The sequence below is a fragment of the Hakea prostrata genome, chromosome 4 (assembly GCF_041222555.1).
Source record: "Hakea prostrata isolate BN-2017 chromosome 4, UWA_Hpros_2, whole genome shotgun sequence".
In the NCBI taxonomy this organism is placed as follows: domain Eukaryota; kingdom Viridiplantae; phylum Streptophyta; class Magnoliopsida; order Proteales; family Proteaceae; genus Hakea; species Hakea prostrata.
Genome location: NC_142603.1, coordinates 17826337 through 17851308, shown reverse-complemented (window position 1 = coordinate 17851308; position 24972 = coordinate 17826337). Strand labels below are relative to the sequence as shown.

Here is a 24972-nt window from a genome sequence, read left to right as displayed (position 1 = left end):
GAAGACATGGAAAACATGCCGAACCAAAAACTCGAAGCGTATGATATTGGGGATCTTGATTGAACAAAAGATGAAGAGGAGTATCCATTTGTAAAACCTTGGATGGAAGACGATTGATGCGAAAAACTGATGTAAGAAAAGCCTCTACCCAATAACACATAGGAACCGAGGCATGATATAAGAGAGCTAACCCAAGCTCTACAAGATGTCTATGTTTCCTTTCAACAACATTGTTTTGAGCTAGAGTTTTAGGACAGGACATATGATGAAGAATACCCTGTGAAGCTAAGTGAGACTGAAATGCAGTAAGCCCAAATTCACCACCACCATCACTTTGTAAAATCTTTATTTTAGAGTCAAACTGCCGCTCTACAAGAGACTGAAAACGCAGAAGAACATGATAGAAATCCGATTTTTTTTAAGTGGATAGAGCCAAGTAAAACGTGAATAATCATCAACAAATAATGCAAAGTACTTGGATTTCTACACACTCACAACTGGAGAATTCCCCCACAAATCACAGTGAATTCGTTCCAAAGGAGCACAAGCACGTGTGAATGAAGAATTGTAAGGTAGGTGTATGCTTTTACTAAATTGGCAACTATCACAAACATTATCAACAGTCCCTGTCTTAACACTCCCAATCTTTGACTTACAACCAAATTGAATTAAACCATGAGAACGCAAAAAACAAGTGACAGCAGAATAAGGATGGCCCAATCTCAAGTGCCAAATCCTCTCAGAAGCCATAGTTTGCCTAGAAGAAAATAAAACAGAACCAAAACCAACATTGGCAACACTACCAGAACTATCAGTGTTCAAATCAAACACATACAATGCATCCTTCTTAGTCCCCAATGCCAGAACTGTTTGCTTGGTGTGATCCTTAACAAGAAAACTACTGTTAGTGAACTCCAGAACACAACCAAGATCAGAATTAAGTTTAGAAACAGATATCAAATTACGTTTGATTGAAGGCACCACAAGAACATCCATTATTGGAAGAGAATGACTACCATTAGATATGATCCTAGAACCAATATGAGTGATGCGCAAATAATCACCATTACCAATCATCAATGAAGAAGATCCTTTAAAGGGAACAACAATAGAAAGCTTACCTGGAGAATCTGTAACATGATCAGAAGCCCCTGAATCAAGAAGCCAACCAGAAGAAGAATGAAGCTGAATTGCAGCCAATGCTTTCGGAATTTCTTCATACTAATAACTATGATCATATCTGCCCCAGCAAGTTAAAGCATCATGTCCCATTTCTTACAGATCTGACAACAAGCTGAAGAAGAAGAAGAATTAAGCTGAATTGCAGCCAATGCTTTCGGAATCTCAGCAGACTGATAACAATGATCATATCGACCCCAGCATTTCAAAGCATCATGGCCAATTTTCTTGCACATCTGACAACATAGAGATGATGTAGAAGGAAAACCAAAAGAATTATTCTCTTTGTTTTCTTGAAAATTATGCACAGAACCAAAGGCTTTAGCAGAGGGAACAAATCCATGATTCTGTGAAAAAAAGGATCCACTCCGACCACCACGATAGTTATTCAGGCCATAAGAACCATACCGGCCACTACGATAAACAGTACGACCTCCTTGACTACTAGTTTGAGATCCAAAAAATGCAAGATTCGGAGTAGGTGAAACAAACGAATTACCTCTGTTTCTCAGATCATGACTGTGCAGCAACGGAATTAAATCATTATAACACGGGACTGGTGGCTTCAACATCGTCGTCGCAAAGCTTTCATACGCAGATCCCAAATTATTGAGAAGTAGAAAAACTTTTCGTGAATCTTCAATCGGTTTGCCAATCGCTGCAAGCTGATCACAGAGAGTTTTAAACAGAAGCAAGAAATCACTCAAAGATTGTGTCTCTTTCTTCTTCATAAAATGCAACCGAGACAACAATTCAAACTCATGTGCTTCAGAAGATTGAGAAAAAGCATCAGATAATATGAGCCACAAATCTGCAGATGATTGAATGCCATATGCAAGCCGTAGAACACCTTCTAAAAGAGTGCCAGTAAGCCAGGCTTTCACTAATCGATCAGTCTTCAACCAAGAATGATAAGTTGGATTAGGTGTTTCAACACCAACATCAGATATGAGAATTTTTGCGGGAGCAGAGCAATCGCCGGTAAGAAAGTCCAACAGATCTTGACTCTCAACCAAAGACAAAAACTGAGTTTGCCACAAAAGATAATTCTCAGATGTTAAACGGAGGGTTACAAAGTTTGTAACATTCAGATTAGTCGGATAAGGGAACAAAGGAACAGCAGAAACAGGAAAAACCAAAGCTGTTGCAGAGGAGGAAGCTAAGTTAGCCATGAAAGCTTCATGAATAGATCGCCAAATCGTCAAGAACAGATCGTCCGGCGAAATCAGGTATCTGGAGGAAGACGCTTCGCTAATAAAACCTCCAAGAACAAAAACTCCGGTGAAAGTAGTTATCTGAGGAGGACTTAACCACTTCCCTAAAAGAAAACCAAGGTAGCCATGGAAGCTTCAAGAACAGAGCATCCGGCGAACAGAGCTTTCTAAGCCAAAAAATGAAAAAGCAAGAAACGGAAAAAGGCAGACAAAAAAGGTATAGGACATGTGAAGGCCTGATACCATAAAAGACAAATGAAGTATATTATTCACTTTTCTAAAATGATGAAAAACAACTCAATATATAATACAATATTTTGTACACGTGGCTATCCCACTCCCCTAATTAAACAGCCTTTCCGGTGGAGAAGGTTTTATGTCCTTTCAAGTTCTAGATCATGCAGTAGTGGGAGCCTCATGCATTGAGACACTTCTTAGTTATTGCATGTTTGGCTTATTATATGGAAGGATAAGAACTTCTGGATGTAAGTTGACTCCAACTAACCAAATTTAGTTTAGACTACTCATATATTTTGTTTGGTTTTATGCTTGCTTGTAAGGAAGATCAATGTAACTGCAATTCTCCCAGAAAGGAAGATCCATGCAACTACAATTCTCCTGACTTTCTAGGCTTCGCTTTTTCTCCTAATTTTCGTCTTTCTTTTGTCTGTATTCCTTGTCTTCTTTCTTTTGTCATTTTCTTGTTTTCTATTTCATGTGTCTTTTTCTCCCTTTTTGTTCTAGACCGCCGTTCTCCCTAAATCCCATTAAGTTGGGATAAGGCTGGGTTTGTTGTTATTGTTTTGCTTGCTGCTTCACTGAGGATCTTTTTCTCTTGTTTTTGAAACGCAGTTCAGTTGAGGCAAGGGTAGTGCTTTCTTCCTTTCCTCTTCAGTTTGATAATCTATTACTTGGATGTATGAATCTTGTAATACCTTTTGTAAATTTGCTGCTAAATATATCAGAAATTCTGTTTCAGCTAGTTTCTATTTCCTATCTTTTTCAAAATTGATCAATGATTGTTGCTTTTGGTTCAAATCTTCTTCGATCTTGGAAACTCACCAATCTTCTTCTCAGGAGATATGCTAAGAGAGCAAACCGACCTTAAGGTTGATCACCCATAAGAGAAGAAATAAGGAGATTGCAAAGAAAGATTGGTTTGATGCCATCCCGATCCCAAGAGGAGCAATCATGGGAAAGTGACAGAAGCCAAATCCCCATTTCTATGGTGCTCGGGAGGCCTTCGCAAGACCTAGTTCGAAAATGAAACTGGAATGCAAGGTTTGTTGGAGGTGATTAGGCACATCAAAGAAATGGAGTGAGATGTACCCAGATCCAGTAACATTCACGGGCAAGGATCTTGCTATTGCACAGACTCCACATGATGATGCCCCAATTGTCAAAGTGAACTTGGAAAATAGGGAGATACACTAGGTGTTGATTGATGCTTTCTTTTGTCAACCTTATATACTACGAGGTTTTTGACAGTTAGGGTTCGATGATAGTGTCATAGTGCTAGATGAGACTTATCGCTATGGATTTACTAAATCCTCGACAGTTGTCAAAGGCACTATACCGCTCAACCTCTTGGATGGCACTAAATTAGTCAACTTTCATGGTCGATCACTCCCTTCTGCTTCTAATGTAAAGACCAATCCTTGGCATCTTGGACTCCCCCAAACACATGAAAACTAAGTTTTCCACAAAGAACGGAGTTGGTGAATGTCACTTGAATCATAAGTCATTTTGATAGTGCTATGCCAATTTTACGAAGAAGCACTTGAGGAGACCAAGTTCGAGGGTTACCATGATAATCGAGATCCAAGATGATTGGCACAAAGACATATGCGGAGAAGGGAACCAGTGAAAAAGTTGGAAACAATACAACTGTGTTTTGAGGACACAGCTAGGAGAACTATGATTGGAGCAAGCATGAAGATGAAGCTAAAGAGTTCCTACAGTAGAATGGTGATGTGTTCCCATGGTTTGCAAAAGATACACTTGGAATTGATCGACAAAGGGCAGAACATAGCCTTTGGATTGATGAGACAATCTGGTCATTTAACAATGTCAGAATTTCTTGACCAAAAAGTATACGACAATAAGAAAAGAGGTCGATAAACTAGACTTGTCCGTATTCATCAAACCAATTGAGTGTCCGATCTAATAGGTGAATGTTGTGAATGGAGGATGTCCATGGACAAAACTGATCTAAATAAGGCCTACCCCAAGGCTTGTTATTGTTTGCCTTGGATCAATCTGCTCATTGATGCCATAATGGGTCACGAGGTATTGAGCTTTACGGACGCTTAACTCAAGATATAACCAAATTCTGATGAAGCTTGAAGACAAGAAGCATACTGCCTTCACCACAAACTGAAAAAGTTACAATTAATGGGTGATGCAATTCAATTTGTACAACATTGGAGCAACATATCCAAGAGCAGTGACAAGAATTTCTACAAAAATATCAAACTACTCATCGAGGTATATGTTGATATGCTGGAAGTGCAGCTCGGGCAGAATAAACCACTTGACCGACATAGCAGAAGCTTTTTATGACCTCTGAGCTATCAAATGAAGCTCAATTTGGAGATGAATTGTTTGAGGTATCCTTTGAGAAATTCCTAGGCTCTATGGTCTCACAATGAGGCATTGAAGCCAATTTGGAGAAAATCAAAGAAAACCGAGTTTTCTTGTGTATTTGATGTTCTTTTCATTACTGACTTTTGAATTTTTTTTCATTCATAATTCTTTCATGTAAGTTTTTGGCTCTAAAATTTATTTTGCAAATCATTGTCGAGCAACTTGCCATCTTTGTTATAGACATTGTCATGAGCATGATTACTTAAAAAGGGGTTTGAGATGCTAATTATGAGGGATCAAAAGTGTTGAATTTGGTGTATTCAGATTGTCTGTGATATCTTGAAGTCGTTTGCAAGTGATGTGCTATCTCATTAGGTCTCAAGCCTCAATTATCATACAAAAAACTATCCATTTGAGAGATGATTTGATCTATGATTGAGTTTGCACATCTTGTTTGAAATGAGACGTTTGGTACAACCCATCTAGGGAGGTCGATCACTTGATTGGCCTTCAACTCAATGTTAGGACTCAATGGGGAAATTGCTTTTGTGGAGGATTTTAAGAATAAAATCTCAGTCTTCTTATATCGTGACTGGTAAATCAAAAACTGTAGAAAAGGTGGAAACGAAAGCATAACATAATCACGCCTCGGATAAAATGACACATAGAAAGGGAGAGATCATGCAGTTAGATTTGCCATATCATCCACACAGATGGCAAAATCTAGGTTGATTCAAAGAAAATCTTTAATCATACAAGGCTAATATAATTCTTTATGCACTCTATGGCAATTACGAGAGGTTATATATCTAATGCTCTATGGGCATCTCAGTTTTACTAGTAATGATGGTCTTCAACAACAATTTGTAAATTAAATGACTTAAGTTTTGGGTTGGGAGCATCAATTCTGTGGGGCTTCATCCTTATTATTGCCATTTTTTTTTTTTTTTTTGTGGGGCAGGGGAGGGAGGGGTATGTAAATTACAAATCATTAAAAAGAGCAACCAATAGAAGCATTGAAATTACGAAGTCAACGACGTTAATTCATACACCACTAAACAGTTGGGAGACTTAACCAAGAGGGTTAGCCTAGACAAGGAATCCAGGCCACCATAGGAAGATCTTGGAATGGAGGAGAAACATAAAGAATCAAAGAGGTGGATAAAACCGGTTTGGTGTGCAAGTCGTCTATAGTGCACAGCAATGCAGTCTCTTAAGATGCCACATGGAAAATTGCAATCTAATGGTTAGAATTGTTTGATTATCCTTTTACCAAACCAAACCCATTTTCTCGGTTCACCTTTTACGCCTGAATCAAATATCCCAAACTCTGTGAGACAGCCTGTAAAACCCAGCCCTAACCTTGACCCGGAAACCTTGTTATTTGTAGGTCCGATGACCCGAAGTAAGGTAAGAAGTCAGCTTTGGGCCATCCCAGTGGAGGACTTGGTGTCTGGCTTTGAATCCATGAAAGTTGATGATGAAGTTTTATTTATGGAAACTGAATCTTGATGAAGATCGGATTAGTTGATGGACTTGGAGTGCTCTCTATCTTGGTTTGAAGGCATTTCTACCTATTAGGTAAGTCACTTGACATGTGTACAAAACCCCTTTAGGATTGGATTTCATCTGGGTCTCCAATTCCCTGTTTTGGAATTGCTGTCAGCATTGGTCGACTGATTGGTCGACTGGACCACTCGACCAATCCACTCGACCAATGAGTGCTGTCTTTGGCAATTAGGTTTTGCTTGCTCTATTTAAGTCCAATCTCGAGTCTACTTCGTATTTTCTGCCTCCAAACTCTTTGGAACGAACCAAAGACCTCTGCAAGTCATCTCCCTTGCATCCTTGGTGATTTTCTTGACGGATCTTCGTCAAAACTCTTCCTTTTCATCAAAAAGGTATGTCTACACTCTCTTCTTCTCCTCTATCTCTTATTTTCTTTCCTTTTTGAGTTGAGACAGTAGAGGAGATGCTGCATTCTCTGTTGCAAACATCTCTGGACTTGTCTCTCATGATCATCCTAAGGATTAAAGGCTAGAACAATGATCTTAACCATGATCATTGCAAGCTTTTGAAGGAATCATGATCAACCCATGATCTAATCTTTGTTAAACTTCTGATTTGAATTCTGATCTCCTTGGATCTTCTATATTGATCATGTTAGTAGTTAATTGCTGTGTTTTCTTTTCATGATCCATGATCTATCAATCTCTAGTTGTTCTCTTCTACCATACTATGTGTTCTTCATGAATCATGATGGTTACATATATGGTAGGTTTTGTTTCCTTATTTAGATTTATGCTTTTAAGCCTATTTCCTTGAAGATCTAAGTATGCTTTTCATGATACCTTTACCTGAAGCAATGATCCCTTCTCCTATTGTTCTTGTCTTTGATTTCTATTTTGAATTCATCAAGATCCATGGTTGATCTAATTATGGTAACTTTTTGTTTCCTAATTTGGATCTTGATGGCTTGATTTGATTAGTGTTTTGAGGTCCCCTATATGTTAGAATACTACTGATGTAGTTCACCCCTTGATTAGTACCTTTTGAACCACCAAATTTGGATTTCATAACTTAAAACTCTGATTTTATAGGCTACTGTCTGCATTGGTCGACTGAGTGGTCGACTGGACCACTCGACCAATCCACTCGACCAATGAGTACAACAACTCCAGAATTGGTCTGTGTTGGATGTTTTGGTATCTTTTCTGTTAGGGATCTTTCCTAATATGTTGTATACACTTGTTTAGGACCTTCTTCTCAAGTTTGCCAAGATCTTACTTGATTTCTTAGGATTCCTTTGCGAGTTATAAAAGGTAAGGATGGTTATTTCCTTAATTACATAGATAGCATGAATCTAGTTTCTATATTTGAATATCATTGATATGTTTCTTTAATTAGATTCTTACAACGATATACTACTGTTGCATAACCTTGATTACAGTAGCATTGCTTAAATTGATTCATGTATGATTTACTTACCAATTATATACAAAGTGATTGTAATTATTGATTTCTTTCCATATATGAAGTTACCATATATGTGATGATCTGAATTGATGCATGTGTATGCTTAAGTATGGTTTGGAAGGAGAGGTGTCCTTTTGACACTTCTGTCCTTGGACTACTACGGGAATATTATGGGATGTTTCCGGAGATGCCCTCTGGACACCTTCCTAAACTGTTGGATGACATATTTAGGACTGTCTAGTAGTGTTTGGCTAGGATGTCCTGTTATGTCAGACCCTAATCGGAGGGGTATTGAGACCGAACGACCCGTGGTAGCAATGGGGATTCATGGGCGCTCAAGACCGGTAACCAACCCGTGAGAGGACAGGAATCACATTGTGGGGGCCATTTATTGGTAGGATTGCATATGGTTAGACTTGGGCTCACGGGCGCTTAAGACCGGTAACCAACCCGTGAGAGGACGTGAGAGCTTCCCGTTTACCATATGTGGATGATCAATAGGGTTGATGAGTCCGTAGTCAGGGACTATGAGGACTCTAGTGTGAAGGATACCGGAAAGGATCGTCAGGGACGAGGAATGGACGTATCTGGATCCGACTTGATGTAACTAAGTAGAAGACTTGCATTTGGCTAGGTTTTACCCCCGACATGCGCCGGTACTTAGACCAATGGTGATGTGAGAGAGTGGTGACTTAACCCCCAGCCATGGAATGTCCCGAGGGATGCCGGACCCATTACCAACTGATGATGAGTGATTGAGACCTTCCTAAAGAAGTACGGTGCTATGACTTAAAGCATGTCTGCCAATAGAGACCAGCATACATAGAGTTAGATTCATTCATTCATTGCTTGTCTCATATCATATTGCATTTATGTTTGTTCTGAAATCCTCGCCATTTATGTTATTATGGTTTTAATCGCCTTCTTGAGTTTCTTTGAAACTCATTCCTTTATTGTACAATGTTTGTTAGACTATTCTGCAGGTACTGAATATTATGACGGTCCCTATGAAGAAGCGCAAGGCGAAGAGGCATATCTCCAGGAAGGTGATTGCGGTTACAACAATTACATTGAAGATCCCGCGAGTGGTTATGCTCCGTACGATGCTTAGTCCGACCATTGAGTGGAAGCGTCCTTGTGCCATTTATGAGATTTACACTTATAAGGATGTTGTCTATAAAGTGGAGAACAATTTAGTCACCCATTGTACTTGCTACTGGGATTAGATTTTGTCTAGTTTATTCTCTTTAGGAGCTACTTTTCCGCTGGTTGTAGAGTGGGATTTTTGCCTCACTTTACTTATCTGTTTTGACACTCTGATTATATCTAGTATTCTGATTTATTTATGATTCATTCTTTCCTTATTGGATCTATGGTTTATCTTCCGCACTTTTATTATGATTGTTCATGATTATGTTATTGTTTATGTGGGAGGCTGATCACTCGATACCTGATCTTGGGCTGTGGATCACACTCTCGGGTATGCCGGATAGGGTACCGGCTGGGGAGGATGTGACAGATTGGTATCGAGCCCAAGGTTCGAGGAGATCCTAACCACAAAAGACAATAACTGAACATGCTCGAGTCATTGATCTGAAATGACTCTTCTACTCTTAGAAGTGAATAATAGAACACTTGAATTAGAAACTTAACCTTTGAGGCATAACGAACATTTCCGAATAACATACCATAATTATACTTGAACAAATGTCACTAATGCAAGGAAAAGAAAGGTGCATAATATACAATAATTAAGTGAAACAAAATGAACTTCATTAATTTCAAAAGTTTTTACAACGATTACATCTGAATTGCATAAATGGAAATCCTAGGGTACGATCTATCTAGGTGATCCTCTCTCGATCTCTGTATGCTCGAACTCCTCCGCTAGTTGAGTCACCCGATGCTCTATCCTATCCCTGTCGTGACTCCATCCTCTCATACATCTGCTCTGTCCGACCTCCATCCTCTCCAGCATGGAAGTCATCGATCTCATCTGTGCCCCAAGATCTGAAGTCTCTGGAACTGCATGAGAGGGGCCACCTACCTCGAAGTGTGATGAAGGAAACTCGTGATGCACTGGCTCAGCCTCGTGCATATTTGCATCATCTCCGGCCTGATCATCACTATCAGGACCGATATCCTCTCCTTCATCCTCTGACCCCTGATCCTCATCCTCCGACTCCTCATCATCCTCACCCTCCGGACCGGAGATCTCTCGAGGCTCGCTGCGGTCTCATCGACGAATGGTCCGAGTCCCGATTGGGTATCCACAGTGAACCGGTGTCCACCGGTGTATCCTTGAAGCTCACCCCGAAATGCACGAAGATCAAGGTCGGTAGCCTTCCGTAGCAAAGGTTCCGCATGCTAGGCCGCGAGAACTAAGTCCGGCATGACCTGCTGAATGATGTAGGAGAGATCGATCTCGAAGCCCATGTAGATGCGGTAGATGACTAAGGCCTCCATCACTGTGACCCGATGGTGATGTCCGGCTTTCGGCATAATGTTTCGGCCGACTATGCGACCGATAATCCGTGCAGAACCCGTCATCCGTCCGCTGGTCCATGGAGTAAAGCATCGACGGCTATCCCATAGCGTAGAGCATATCTCGCGAAGCTCGTACGGCATCGGATGGCTGTCCGGATCCGCCCCTGCGGTATCCACACACAGCTTGTGGATAGTAAGGAACCTGCAAGATCTCAGCCGGTGCCCGGGTGGAGAAGCGAATCTGAGTTCGGAAGACCCTGCTCCTTAGGACAAGTCTAAGTGGATGTCCTTGACCTCGAGCCTCCTCTGTGTAGGTAAGGTTGCTGAAGAACAACCTCACTAGTTCCGGGTATACCGGCAGATCCTCAGTGAAGAGATGAGTCCACTGCAACGTGTCGAGTCTCTGCCGAATCCTAAAGACTCTGAGCTGGCGTAGGTAAAGTAGACGTCCCAACTCGATGTTACAGTAACTGAAGTAGGCCTCATACAGGAACTCGGCCTGAGGTGTGTCAAACATGTGCGGTCTCCGAACCTCCTGTCTAGGCTCTGAAGGAACCTGACCTCTGCCCCTAAGTGCCCCTACAATGCGACCACGACCTCTACCTCGTCCTCGCCCTCCCCTCTGCATAGTGTGTATCTGTGAAAGAAACAAGAGACAATTCCAGTTAGTGCTACCTTAAGATTTGAGCCAAAAGGGTATTTTCGTAATTTTTCGGAAAATTTCAAATTTGGGGAAAATTTGATTTGAACATACTAGCATGTGCGCAATACTTGGAATTTCATGTCTATGAGGTTTGTTTGAAGAAAATCGATCGAAAACTTGAATTAAAGCGAAAAATTCAGCAAGAAGGAAGTTTGGGGATTTCGCAATTTAGGTCAAAATTGGATTTTTGAAAAGTTGAAATTGGTTAAATCAAATTGTATGGATCTATCTACAATGTCATCTTGAGCATGTAGCATTTGATCTCGTGCGAAAATTTCAAGCGGTTTGAGAGAAAACGGAATTTTTCTAAAGATATCGATTTCTGTATGAAAACGTTGCGAGATGAACACCAATATGTTAAAACTTGTTGTCTATGCATGGCATTGTGTTTAAAACCTAGGGAATATGTTTCTAAGCATTCCTAAGCATGATTTCTAGCATTGGATACAAGCAAAGCATGGTTTTGATTGAAATGCAAGCATGAGAAGATGAAAATGGAAGAAAGAATGAGAGTTTTACCTTGTTTGTGATGGTTGTGTGTTGTTGTGTTGTTGCTGAAGCACCAAATCACCTCAAGAACACTTGTGAGAACCTTTGGAGACTTTCCCTAGAGCTCTCTCACCTTTGGAAGAAGTTAGAATGAAGTTGGAATGTGGAAATGAGGCTTATAATGCGAATTTTCGCATTACATGCGTATTGGTCGACTCATTGGTCGACTGGGTCACTCGACCAATCACTCGACCAATGGTCACAGAGACCTCTTTTGCTGTTGAATTTTTGGAAAATGTGATTTTTGCCTTATGGATTATTGTTTGATGACTATATGGATATATTTAAGCATGATTTAAGTTTTCAAATCATTTGGACTTGTGGTTTATGTCGAAACTTCGAAATTCGGTATTTTGATGTTCTCGGTTTTGCAAAATGGTTACTCTGAGAAGTGGGCGTGGTGAATCCAGTGGTCAAGGAGGTGGTGAAATACCTCATGGAGGTGGTGAAATACCTCAGGGAGGTGGTGAGATACCTAATGTTGATCAAGGTACCCATGAGATACCCGGTGCCTCGAATGTTGGAAGTTTCCGAGATATTGCCAATATTATGGGCAATATGATGCAGCGACAAGCGGCTCGGTTCAACCAGATGTTGGTGGGTTTCATGACTCTGCATAATGAGACCCGAGCTGGTGCTAATGTGAATCCTCATGCCGCAGATCTGAATGCGGGAGGTTTAGCTGGAACTCCTCATACTCGCTTTGATGGAGAGTTTTACGAAGATGCAAGTACCCACTTTCACCGGAGTTACCAAGGACCCCTTGTTTCCTAACAAGTGGCTTCGTGAGTTGGAGAAGGCTTTCCGACATCTGCAATGCTCGGAAGCTCGAGAAGATCTGTTGCTTTGAGCAGAAGTTGCAACAAGAAGCTGATGCATGGTGGATCTCCACTCGGCTGTTTTGGAAGGTTTGCATGCGGGAGTTGTAACTTGGGAGTTGTTCAAAGAGGCTTTTTGTATGAATTACTTTCCCGAGGCGGTAAAAGATGCGAAGGAAGCTGAGTTCATGATTCTTACACAAGGATCTCTCGTCCGTGTTGGAGTACCAACGAAGTTCGAGGAGCTTCATTTCTTTGCTCCAGATTCTCCGAAGGTTGACCTCGCCAAAGCAAAGAAGTTCTTCAAAGGACTGCGCCCTGCCATTAAAGCTTACCTCACGGTCCAGCCTATAGTGAGCTATGCTCAAGTGGTGCAGAACTCGAAGAAGTTGGAAGAAACGAGAGAAGGAAAGTGCTCGTGTGCAAAAGCCACCGGCGATCAAGGAATTCTGGTTTGGTGGATCGTAATGACCGTCGTTTTGTGAGACCTACACCCTACCCCACTCCTACCTTTCAGCCTAAGAGTGTAGGTCAGAACACGGATTTTCAGCAGCCCGGCTAGTTTAGACAGTATGGCGGAAACCGACCACCAGCAAGTGCAAGTGCAAGTGCAAGTGCAAGTGCAAGGCCTTTTGTTCAGAAGCCCTCTGTTGCAGCCACCCCTGTTGGATCCAGCAATCTGTTTGCTTCTCTTGCAAGCAAGCTGGTCATTTCGCTCGTGCCTGTCCGAAGCGGCCCGCCCGATGCTTTGCCCCGGTGGTGAAGAGTGCTCCTGCTCCTCCCTCTGGTAGAGTTTTCAGTATTTCCGGTCTTGAGCGGGATCCAAGCCATGAAGTGATTTCGGGTACATTGTTAGTTGCTTCTATTTCTGCATTTGTCTTATTTGATACGGGTGCATCTCATTCGTTCATGTCATCTGCATTCATCAAGAAGACTAACCTAATCCCCGAGAAGTTGTCTAGTTGTTTATTGATTAGTACACCTCTTGGTCCTTTGTGAAACTAGATAAGGGGTTATCTAAATGTCCTGTGTTGATTGGTGAGAAGAACTTGGAAGCCAATTTTGTAATTCTTGACATGAAGGACTTCGATATTATTTTGGGAATCGATTGGTTAACAGCCCACAAAGCTGTGTTCCTTTGTTCCTCAAAGAAGATTCAGTTCCATAATTGTGGAAGTCCGGTCTTGGAATTTCAGGGGGAAAAGAGAAGGGTTTGTAAGAAAGTGCTGTCCGCACTGATGCAAGTCTATGCCCTAGTGGATGATGCTTCATCGAAGGCAAGGGTAAAGTGGAGAAAAGAGTCGATGAAGTCGGGGTTGTCTGTGACTTTGTTGATGTCTTCCCTGATGATCTATCGGGAGTGCCTCCAGACAGGGATGTCGAGTTTTCTATTGATCTCGTCCCTGGTGCCGCTCCGGTATCTAAAGCTCCGTATAGGATGGCTCCTACTGAGTTGAAAGAGTTGCAAAATCAGTTGAATGAGCTCATTGATAGAGGTTTTGTACAGCCTAGTGTGTCACCTTGGGGAGCTCTGGTCTTGTTTGTCAAGAAGAAAGACGGTAGTATGCGCTTGTGCATCGACTACCGTGAGTTGAATAAGCTGACTATCAAGAATAGATACCCGCTGCCCAGAATTGATGATCTCTTCGATCAGTTGAAGGGTGCAGTTGTGTTCTCAAAGATTGACTTAAGGTCCGGATATCACCAATTGAAAGTGAAGTCTAGTGATATCTTCAAGACAGTTTTCCGAACGCGGTATGGTCACTACGAGTTTAGAGTCATGCCTTTCGGATTGACCAATGCTCCTGCGGTGTTCATGGACCTCATGAACCGAGTATTTCACGATGTGCTTGATAAGTTTGTGATTGTTTTCATTGATGACATCTTGATCTTTTCGAAGAGCGAAGAAGAGCATGCGAGTCATCTAAGTTTCACTTTGCAAAGGTTGCGAGAAAAGAAGTTGTTCGCTAAGTTTAGCAAGTGTGATTTCTGGCTTAAGAGAGTGGTATTCCTTGGTCATGTAGTTTCAGCTGAAGGTATTCGTGTCAATCCTGAAGAGCTACCCATGCTGACAAATACTGCCGTGGGCGACTCAAGAGCTACCCATGCTGACAAAGCTATTGTCACCTAAGACTCTGCTACACAACCCCTCCCTTCTGTATCAGAGAACTATTCTTCCCTTCCTTGAGGGGGGGGTGTAATTTGTGATTCAGAGATTCAACGAATTATTTGGTGAATCAAAACTTTGTTTTGAATAATCCTGAAAGCTTCCCAATATATAATCCTTGGACTTGCAATGATGCATTCAATTGCACTCTATTAGAACCAAGGTAGAATATTCAAAAATTAGAAAATAATTCATCACATATTAACCCATTCTGCCTGTTTTACAATGAAGAACTGACCCTTTTTTTTTTTTTTGGGGGGGGGGGGGATACCTTGAGTCCCACACGGTAAAAATGTTCATAAAAGGGAGGAGAGAATATATCCAACTAACACCTAGTGAGATCCTTGGAAAAGGAATTAGTGTGGAGGCAGGGGATGTGAGAGACAACAACCCCGATGGTTCCTCTGCCCAAAGAGTCACAGAATCCTAAACACCTCCCTTGGATGTACTAATGGGGATATAAAGGGAGGAGAGAGAAATTGATCGATCTCAAGTGGTCGTGTATAATGGGTTTAACTCTACAATCACATAAATGTTAGATGGGTTCAACTGTAGGGTCTTCTAACTTAATTGAATCCATTTTAATTTCAGCCGTTAAATTAGGTACCTTCTACATGTCAGTTTATGGTGCTGCATTGCATAGCACTGCAGACGATCCGTACAACAAACAATCTTTATCCCAAAGAGGCTCTTGAGATTGAGACTGTTCTGAATAATCACAACAGCAAACTTGGAGCTATCTTTTAATTCACACCAGGCAATCTATTGTCACCACCAGAATTTTGAAACCAGAGCTCTCCCAAGTCCAATTAAAGCTCCAAAAAGAAAACAGAATCGCATTTAACTCCACTTCAATATGCTGAATCTAGGAGACTATGATAATTGTATTCAAGCTGAATTACTGTTCATTCCCAAACTTTATTTATGCTGCTTATTGCCAATTTTTCAATTAGCAAGGTTTTTAATTAGTCTTGGAGGAGTCTAAATCAGTTGGGTGTATTGTGAGCCCAAAAAATGTGAAAAGGCCATACCCATGATTTTTGCTAGTAAAGTTGTGTGTTGGGAGAAAATTGCAGTACCACCTGGGTGAGATTCTTAGGAGTCTGCCTTGTGAGATTTCAGTAGGAATGTGGACCTGCAAGTCTATTCACTCTTCTATTTTTCATCTTAATTTTATCATAATTCCATCCATTCCAGTCAGTGTCCCTCATCTACTCGACTTTCTTTTTGGATAAAATAAAATAGATTGTATTAAGAAAAGTAGGTACTGCATGGAACTTCTGAGTATACAACCAGGCATGGTGCCCTATTAAAAGGCCAAGACAACACATCTAATAACACATAGCATCAAAAGGAAGTCAGTATTCTCAAATAGACTGGAGTCTGGATAATAAGGCCATGGCAATCTAGATTCTGGTAGCAAATCCACTAAATTAGGGCAATTGGTTTTGGATCATAAGAGATCGACTTCCCACATCCAGGTCCTGTAACACCACTTCCAAAAGCCAGCTACCACGGCTGCAAGTAGATCTCCCTGATTAACAAAATCAGTCTTTTGATTCCAGCATCCGCCATCTTTCATATAACAAAGACACCACACAATAGTCTAATGTCTGTGGATTAACCTGCAAATGTAAGTGCTAGGTCAGCCACTAAAGCCATTGAGGTTCAAAAATATTCAGTACAAGGATGCTTGGTGACCAGTCATTCCAAGATGGGTTTACATCAAGACTAGTGGGGGCACAATATTTGGAGCTTTAGCGAATAGAAAGCTGTAGAAAGTATAGTAGCAGGAGTTACCTTTGATTGTTTAAACAGTTTTTCATATCTCCAGTCCCAGATATAGTAACAAGTGATAACCAAAACAGACATGAACCTGTTCAAAAGCTTAGATCAGAGTAAAAAAATCAGCAGACCTGTAAAACACATGAAACAAGGAACTAAAAAAATCTTGTTTATTCTGTTAATCAAAACCACCAAAAAATAGGTGCAACCAGGAACACCTACTTGTTCTTGATCTTGCTCAGTTGGTTGATGGCTTCCCAATAAAATGCATGATAGAACAATATCCAACACCAATTGATGTCCTAGTGGTATTGATGGAATCTGTGATTCCTGATGAGCATATATACCATATCAAAAAACTGTTACAAGAAACTTCAGATCCATTAGTCCTGATAAACATTATAAGTAGAGGAAATAAGATTCTCATTGTAAAAAAATAAAAAAAAATAAAAAAAAATAAAAAATAAAAAAAAAAAAGAAAAAGAAAGTGCTCAGGGCATCATCTCTCTTAACTTGTGATAGGTCTCAGAGAAAAGGATGCAAAGAGGGTTGGCCTTGAAGATGGACAGGGCTATAGAAGAAAATCAAATAAACGCAAAAAGAAAAAGCGCCTGCAAGCAAAGAAGATGAGAGCATAGAAGAGGAGCCATATATTAAGGCAGGCTATATACAATAACTTAGTTGGCTATGGTGTGATACAAAGGGCCATGAGTTAGTTAACAATCACAAACAACAGTTGCTTGAAATCCAAACCATGATCATCCAGCTCTGAAAAATAGATTTTCCACTATTACTTGCACTATCAAGAGACTAAAGTCCAAGTTACTCTCAATCTCCCAACTTGATTACTTACCTTTTTTACAATCTGTCCCTTTGCCCAACATTTTAGTTGAGGCTCTTTCTGGTCTTGAAACTCAGATCACCTTGTCATTCCTCACAAAAGACAACTTTCCAAGTTTGGCCATACACCTAAAATTCGCAGAACAAATAAGTAATTCATCATTTCATGTAACACAGTCATGTTTATGCAAACCGAAAATCATGGATCACATGCATTGGGAATCAAGTACCCTTTGGATTTATCTTAGGTGCTTTAGAATGATTAGTCTAAGAAATTATGATGGCTCAAAAGTATGAAATTTAAAGGTTTGACAGAGTTTCAGTACTATAACTCGTCAAAATCATATCCAAGGTGTATAATTTAACCTTCACTGAAAGCAAGGGTGAGTCAAGCCTGGGAGAGCAACTCTGCAGTTTAATAGATTTCCTTAGTAGCATCCTTGCTCTGTAACCAAGAATTTTCCAAAGTAATCACAATGCATTTTTCATGAAAAGAAATATTGAGAAAATGAAAATCTTGTTTATTCTGTTAATCAAAACCACCAAACAATAGGTGCAACCATGAACACCAACTTGTTCTTGATGTTGCTCAGTCAGTTAATGGCTTGCCAATAAAATGCATGATAGGATAATAGCCAATGACAATTGAGATCCTGATGGCATCGATGGAATCTAATGATTCCCGATGGCCACACCATATCCAAGAAAACTGGTACAAGAAACTTCGAATTCGTTCGCTGATAAACGTTATGAGCAGAGGAAATCAGATTTTCATTGTTAAGAAAACCAAGTGCCAACGGAGCATCATCTCTCTCTACTTGTGTTAAGGCATAGAGAAAAGAATGCAAAGAGGGTTGGCCTTAGAGAGAGACAGGGCTACGGGTTCTTCTAAAATTTTTGAAAAGGAAAATAAAGGTAAAAGAAAAAAGAAAAAGTACCTTGCAAGTAAAGTAAAGATGATGAGAGCATGGAAGAGGAGGCATATATCAATGCAGGCTATATACAACAGCTCTCAGTTGTCTTGGTGTGATAAAAATTGCCATGAGTTAGTGATAACAATCACCATCAGAAGTTGTGCTTGGAATCAGAATCATTATCATCTAGCCCTGAAAAAAAGATTCCCCCCATTACTTGCACTACAAAGGGACTAAAGCCCGAGTTACTCTCAATCTAACCAACCTTATCACTTACTCAATAACTTGGACAACTTGTGCAGCCACTTCAATAACCTGTTGGTTAAATGAAGCATCAATCGCAATTAGTTAGACAAAAATTGCAATAGTAATCATAGAGATGTAAAAATTAATAGTGTTCATCATAACAAAATAAATTGTATACATTGAGCTATTAGTCATGAGTAGTGTAAATCTTTAAAATTATGATCGCATATACCATACTATTAAAAGTCTTTGCAGTTTTCTTCCATCTGTGGCGTCATCCAGTTTCTCTTTTTGGACAACTTTTCATTCATTTCATTTCTTTATCCAGCAACTCATCATTTTTCTTTTGTTTGTTATTTCTTCCTTCAATTTGGTCACTTGACACTACCTTCGTGTTATGGTGCATTTTTGTTAGATAAAGTTCTCCGGGTTACTCCAACTCCAAGTGCTTTCTCATTTCTTATTTCTCCTGGCAGTTGATTCAAAACCTACAAGAACATTAAGCAAGTTACCTTCTCATTTAAGTCCAAAATCTCAAACGGATTTCTTTTTCTTTTCTGGCAAAAAATTAGTAAATTGTGTTGAGAAGAGTCTATCTTTTAAAGTTGTTCATTTGAACAATGAAAAAAACAGGATCTTGCAAAAAGGTCAGGTAGAGGAGAAAACTAACTGGTAATATTGATAACAGTAGATTTCGCTGCAAAATGAAACATATGCTGGGCAACTTTATGAGAATTTTCTTGTCATTCTTTTTTAATGAGTTCAGAACTGTTTGTAAAACCTCTTACCTCTTCAGCTCCAAATCATCCACAGAAAGGCAAGAGAGTTTCTACTTGAGGTCCCATATAATTCCTGCCAAAAACACCTGTCATAACTATCATCTTATTGAAGTTGTTCAAAATATGTGTCTAGCAGTCATACTGAAAACAGAGAGTGAGTCTGGAAAAGATTAAACATTATAGAACTAAATCAAAATTCATTAAGCTGAAGAAAAAGAAGAAAAAAAATCAGTCCACATCCTAATTCATCTTAATTCCATCCTAATTCCATCCATTCCAGTCTGTGTCCCTCTTCTACTCAACTTTCTTTATGGATAAAACAAAATAGAGCTTGGATAGTAAGGCCATGGTAATCTAGCTTCTGGTAGAAATCTGCTAAATTAGGGCAGCTGGTTTTGGATCATAAGAGATCACCTTTCCACATCCACATCCTGAAACACCGCTTCCAAAAGCCAGCTACAATGGCTGCAAGTAGATCTCCATGTTAACAAAACCAGTCTTTTGATTCAAGCACCTGCCATCTTTCACAAAGCAAAAACACCACACAGTAGTCTCTAATGACTCTGTGGATTAACCTACAAATGTAAGTGTTGGGTCAGCCACTACAGGCCATTGAGGTTAAAAAAAATATTCAGTACAGGGATGCTTGGTGACCAATCATTCCAAGATGGGTTTTCACCAAGACCAGTGGGGGCAGAATATTCCGAGCTTTTACCCAATAGAAAGCTGTAGAAGGTATAGTAGAAGGAGTTACCTTTGATTGTTTAAACATTTTTTTATATCCCGAGTGCCAGATATAGTAACAAGTGATAAACAAAACAGACATCAGAGCCAAGAAAGCAGCAAACCTGTAAAAACACATGAAACAAAGGACAAAAGAAACCTTATTTATCCTGTTAATCAAAACCACCAAAAAAATAGGTTCAACTAGGAACACCTACTTGTTCTTGATCTTGCTCAGTTGGTTGATGGCTTCCAAATAAAATGCATGATAGAACAATATCCAACACCAATTGACGTCCTTGTGGTATTGATGGAATCTGTGATTCCTGATGACCATACCATATAAAAAAAACTGTTACAAGAAACTTCAGATCTGTTAGCCAGAGGAAATAAGATTCTCATTGTTATATATAAAAAAAAAAAATAAAAAAAAAAAAAACAAGTGCCAGAGAGCATCATCTTTCTTAACTTGTGATAGGTCTCAGAGAAAAGGATGCAAAGAGGGTTGGCCTTGAAGACGGACAGGGCTATAGGTCTTCTCAAAGTTTTCGGTAAAGAAAATCAAATAAACGCAAAAAGAAAAAGCACCTGCAAGCAAAGAAGATGAGAGCATAGAAGAGGAGCCACATATTAAGGCAGGCTATGTACAATAACTTAGTTGACTATGGTGTGATACAAAGGGCCATGAGTTAGTTAACAATCACAAACAACAGTTGCTTGAAATCCAAACCATGATCATCGAGCTCTGAAAAATAGATTTCCCACTATTACTTGCACTATCAAGAGACTAAAGCCCAAGTTACTCTCAATTTCCCAACTTGATTACCTACCTATTTTACAATCTGTCTCTTTGCCCAACATTTTAGTTGAGGCTCTTGCTAGTCTTGCAACTCAAATCACCTTGTCATTCCTTACAAAAGACAACTTCCCCATATTGGCCACACACCTAAAAGTCGCAAGCCAAATTAGTCATTCATTGTTAAATGTAACAAAGCCATGCTTATGCAAACGAAAAATCATGGATCACATGCATTGGGAATCAAGTACCCTTTGGATTTATCTTAGGTGCTTTAGAACGATTAGTCTAAGAAATTATAATGGCTCAAAAGTATGAAATTTAAAGGTTTGACAGAGTTTCAGTAGCCAGTATAACTCATCAAAATCATATCCAAGGTGTATAATTTGACCTTCACTGAAAGCAAGGGTGAGTCAAGCCTGGGAGAGCAACTCTACAGTTGAACAGATTTCCTTGGTAGCATCCTTGTTCTGTAACCAAGAATTTTGCAAAGTAATCAGAATGCATTTTTCATGAAAAGAAATATTGAGAAATTGAAAATTTCATCCAACAACATTTTGGATAGCTATAAAGATACAATTTAGAGGGAATCAAATGTGAGAACAGATTGTTGTTCAGCCATACTCTGCTTCATTATTTGTTGAAGCCACGCACCAAAGTAGAAGCATTGCTATTCTTATTTGCTACTACCAATCCTGTCTTTAATAACATACACTAATGTAGAAACTAGAACAGAGGCCTCCACAAATCCATTCTGAGGAATCAAAAGTAAGTCAATATAAGAACAAAAAGATAGCATCTATTAGGAACGCGCATATAGAACAACAAAAATACTAATAGGATTCAATTATTGGACTAATATCTGAATTACTTGAATACGAATTACAGCAATAAACTAAAGATAGACCTGGTTTTGATGGTGCCAGTCACCGCCTACACCTCATGGTGCCCTCTGCCAAAACCTGACCAAAACTTGCTTAAAACATCCGATGCCTCTTCTCACATATTTCCCCTCTTTTATCATCCACCAACCAGCAGTTGGTAGTTATAATATCTGTTAACCACATCTGTGGAACTATGAGACCGCTCAAATGTACCATTTGAAAAATAAAAGATTACCTATAATATAAGACTGATGAGTACACGACAAGTTGAGCAGTCACTTCATTAACCTGTTGGTGAAGTGAAGCATCGATCACAAATAGAAATGCAGAAATTAAATATTGTTCATCATTACAAAATTAACTGAACCCAGTGATTGTGTATGTATACTATAAAAAGCCTCTGCAGCTTTCTTCCATCTCTTGCTTCATCCAGTTTCTTTCTCAGAGAACTCTTCCTTCATTTGGCTTCTTTATTCTACAACTCCTCATCTTTTTCTTTCTTTTATCATTTCTTCCTTCAATTCAACCACTTGGTAGTCTCCAACTACACGTTATGGTGCACTTTTGTTTGACAAAGTTCTCTAGACTTCAACTCCAAGTGCTTTGTCATTTATTATTTCTCCAGACAGTTGATTCAATACCTACATGAACACTAAGGAAGTTTCCCTATGTCATTTATCTCTTTTTGGTGAAAAATTAGCAAGTATAGTATCATCGAAAGCCAAAAGAAAGAGAGAAAAAGCCTTTCAGCTGCAAATCTTAAATTTTCTCAAAGCTTACTACAAAGATATATCCTATGATGTTTGTGTAGCACACACACAAATTTCAAATATTGGCACACATTTGATTTGTAAAGTAGATCATAAATTCTTGAAACATTCATAAATAAGTAATGTACAACATGCAAACAATAGAAAAAATATAAAATAATAAAATAATAAAATAAAATAAAAAGGAAAAAAGAGGAGCCGCGACCACATAATATGCATGACTGAAATGAGTTGAGAAATGTTCTATAAATTAACCTGCTGGACTTTTTCCTACCAGACGTTGCATTATATTAAAAAGGGACTGTGTTAAGGATATCTTCAACCGTACTCTGCTCCATCATCCCTTGAAGCCACAGACCCAAAAAAAAGGCTTTTCCATTCATATTTTCTACTACAAACCCCGGTTCTTATTAGCATACTGAAATGAAGAAACAGAAACACAGGCCTACACACAATCAACCTAACGAATGAAAATCATTATTAAAGAACGAAAATATAACATGGAAAACTAGTGTCTTCTACCTACTTAGGGTGTCAAATCTGGAACCACATTGTTTGAAATGAACATAATATACAACAAATGACATAGAAATCAATAATTGTTTAGACAACTTGTGTAGAGAGAGTGATAACTCTAATTTTACTTGCCTTGACTAGAGAATTCATCCAGCAACTCATCGGTTTTTTTTTTTCTTCTTTCTGTTGTCATTTCTTCCTTCAATTCGGCTACCTGACACTACCTTCGTGTTATGGTGCATTTTTGTAAGATAAAGTTTCCAGGCCTACTCCAACTCCAAATGCTTTCTTATTTCTTATTTCTCCTGGCAGTTTGATTCAAAACCTACATGAACATTAAGGAAGTTACTTCTCATTTGAGTCCATAATAATCTCAAACTGATTTCTTTTTCCTTTTTGACGAAAAATTAGTAAATTGTGTTGAGAAGAGTCTACCTTTTATTTTATTTTTTTTGGTTGCCAACCTCGGTTTTCCAAGGCTTTGCCCTGACTAATCCGGTGTTCGACCCGGGTCACACACCTTACCACAAGGTTTCTCTACCTTTTACAGTTGTTCATTTGAACAATGAAAAAAGCAGGATCTTGCAAGAAGACAGGTAGTAGAGAAAACTAAATAGTAACATTGATAACAGTTGATTCCCCTGCAAAATGTAACATTAGGTTGACAATTTTATGAGATTTTTCTGGTCATTCTTTCTTTAATGACTTCAGCACTGTTTATTATACCTCTTCAGCTCCAAATTTTCCACAGAGAGGCAAGAGATTTTCTACTTGAGGTCCAATATAAGTCCTGCCAAAACCACCTGTCATAACTATCATCTTATTGAAATGGTTTAAAATCTGCCTACCAGTCATACTAAAAACAGAGAGTGAGTCTGGAAAAGACTACACATTATTGAACTAAATTCCAAATTCATTAGCCAGTTTGAAGTCTGAACAACGAAAAAATAAATAACAGCAATGCCATTCATGGAATGCTAATGTGCACTTCTCTATAGTGGTTTTTCACAGAAGAACTCATTTGGGAAAAAAAAAATCTACAGAATACACAAATCAATTTAAATGCAGATGAAGTCAGATTTTGTTGAGACAGAGGCAAATGTACCTTGAATAAATTTGTCATGACAAATGGAACTTTGAGCACCCACCATCAATCAAGAGTTTTATTCGATCATTCTCAGTTCGGCCCATGCAGTACACACCATTTAGTGCCCACAATTTGTCTAACTTTACACAATCTGGTAATTCTTCCAAGGATATACACCCCCTAACATCCAAGTACTTCAAAGATCCCAATGGATTATTACCACCTTGAATCGCAGTCAGCTTCCTGCAGTCCTTGGCAATCAGTGTCTCTAAATTTTTCAATTTAGAAAGATCAGGTGATATTTCCAAGGACTCACACCCAATTATGCTCAAATATGTCAAGGATTCCAATGTGTCAACTCCCTGAATCTCAGTAAGATTCTTATAGCCTTCAATACCTAATTCGGTCAACTTTTTCATGTTTGACAAATCGGGAAATATTTCCAAGGAATCATTTCCAATTATCTTCAAAGATTCCAACGTATCAACACTTTGAATCGTGGTAAGACACTTACAGCCGTCAATACTTAATACCATCAACTCTTTCAACTTTGATAGATCCATTGATATTCCCAAGGATTCACACCCAACTATTTTCAAATCTGTCAAGGATTTCAATGTGTCAAATCCCTGAATCTTGGTAAGATTCTTGCAGTCTCTAATATTTAGAGAATCCAACCTTTCAAGGCTAGACAAATCTGGTAATCTTGTTAAGGACTCGCATTCAACAATTTCCAAATGTGTCAAGGATTTCAATGTGTCAAATCCTATGAGCTACAAATCTTAAATTTTCTCAAAGCTTACTACAAAGATATATCCTATGATGTTTGTGTAGCACACACACAGATTTCAAATATTGGCACACATTTGATTTGTGAAGTAAATCATAAATTCTTGATAAATTCATAAATAAGTAATGTACAACATGCATATAAACAACAATAGAGAGAAGAA

At 39.1% G+C, this 24972-nt stretch overlaps 1 protein-coding gene and 1 long non-coding RNA gene across 2 annotated transcripts; both read right to left on the bottom strand.

Moving 5' to 3' along the window:
- Nucleotides 1-1253: 1253 nt before the first annotated feature.
- On the bottom strand, nt 1254-2351 carry LOC149018280 (uncharacterized). The gene has a single exon (XM_089153871.1). The coding sequence runs from the start codon at nt 2349-2351 to the stop codon at nt 1254-1256; it is 1098 nt and encodes a 365-aa protein (XP_089009997.1).
- A 13286-nt stretch (nt 2352-15637) lies between these two features.
- On the bottom strand, nt 15638-24941 carry LOC149018279 (uncharacterized). Its single transcript, XR_016172910.1, has 17 exons — nt 24038-24941; nt 23659-23722; nt 23368-23573; nt 23065-23257; nt 21387-22287; nt 21154-21232; nt 20797-20912; nt 19998-20318; nt 19253-19818; nt 18702-18952; nt 18496-18533; nt 18243-18410; nt 17671-17749; nt 17318-17433; nt 16687-16823; nt 16480-16555; nt 15638-16304 (listed from the first exon to the last, which is right to left on the bottom strand). It is a non-coding gene; the product is annotated as an uncharacterized LOC149018279 (long non-coding RNA).
- Between the last annotated feature and the right edge of the window lie 31 nt (nt 24942-24972).

Excerpts from the sequence above, each read along its gene's own strand:
- LOC149018280 (XM_089153871.1), bottom strand. The coding sequence starts at position 2,351 with ATGGCTAACTTAGCTTCCTCCTCTGCAACAGCTTTGGTTTTTCCTGTT.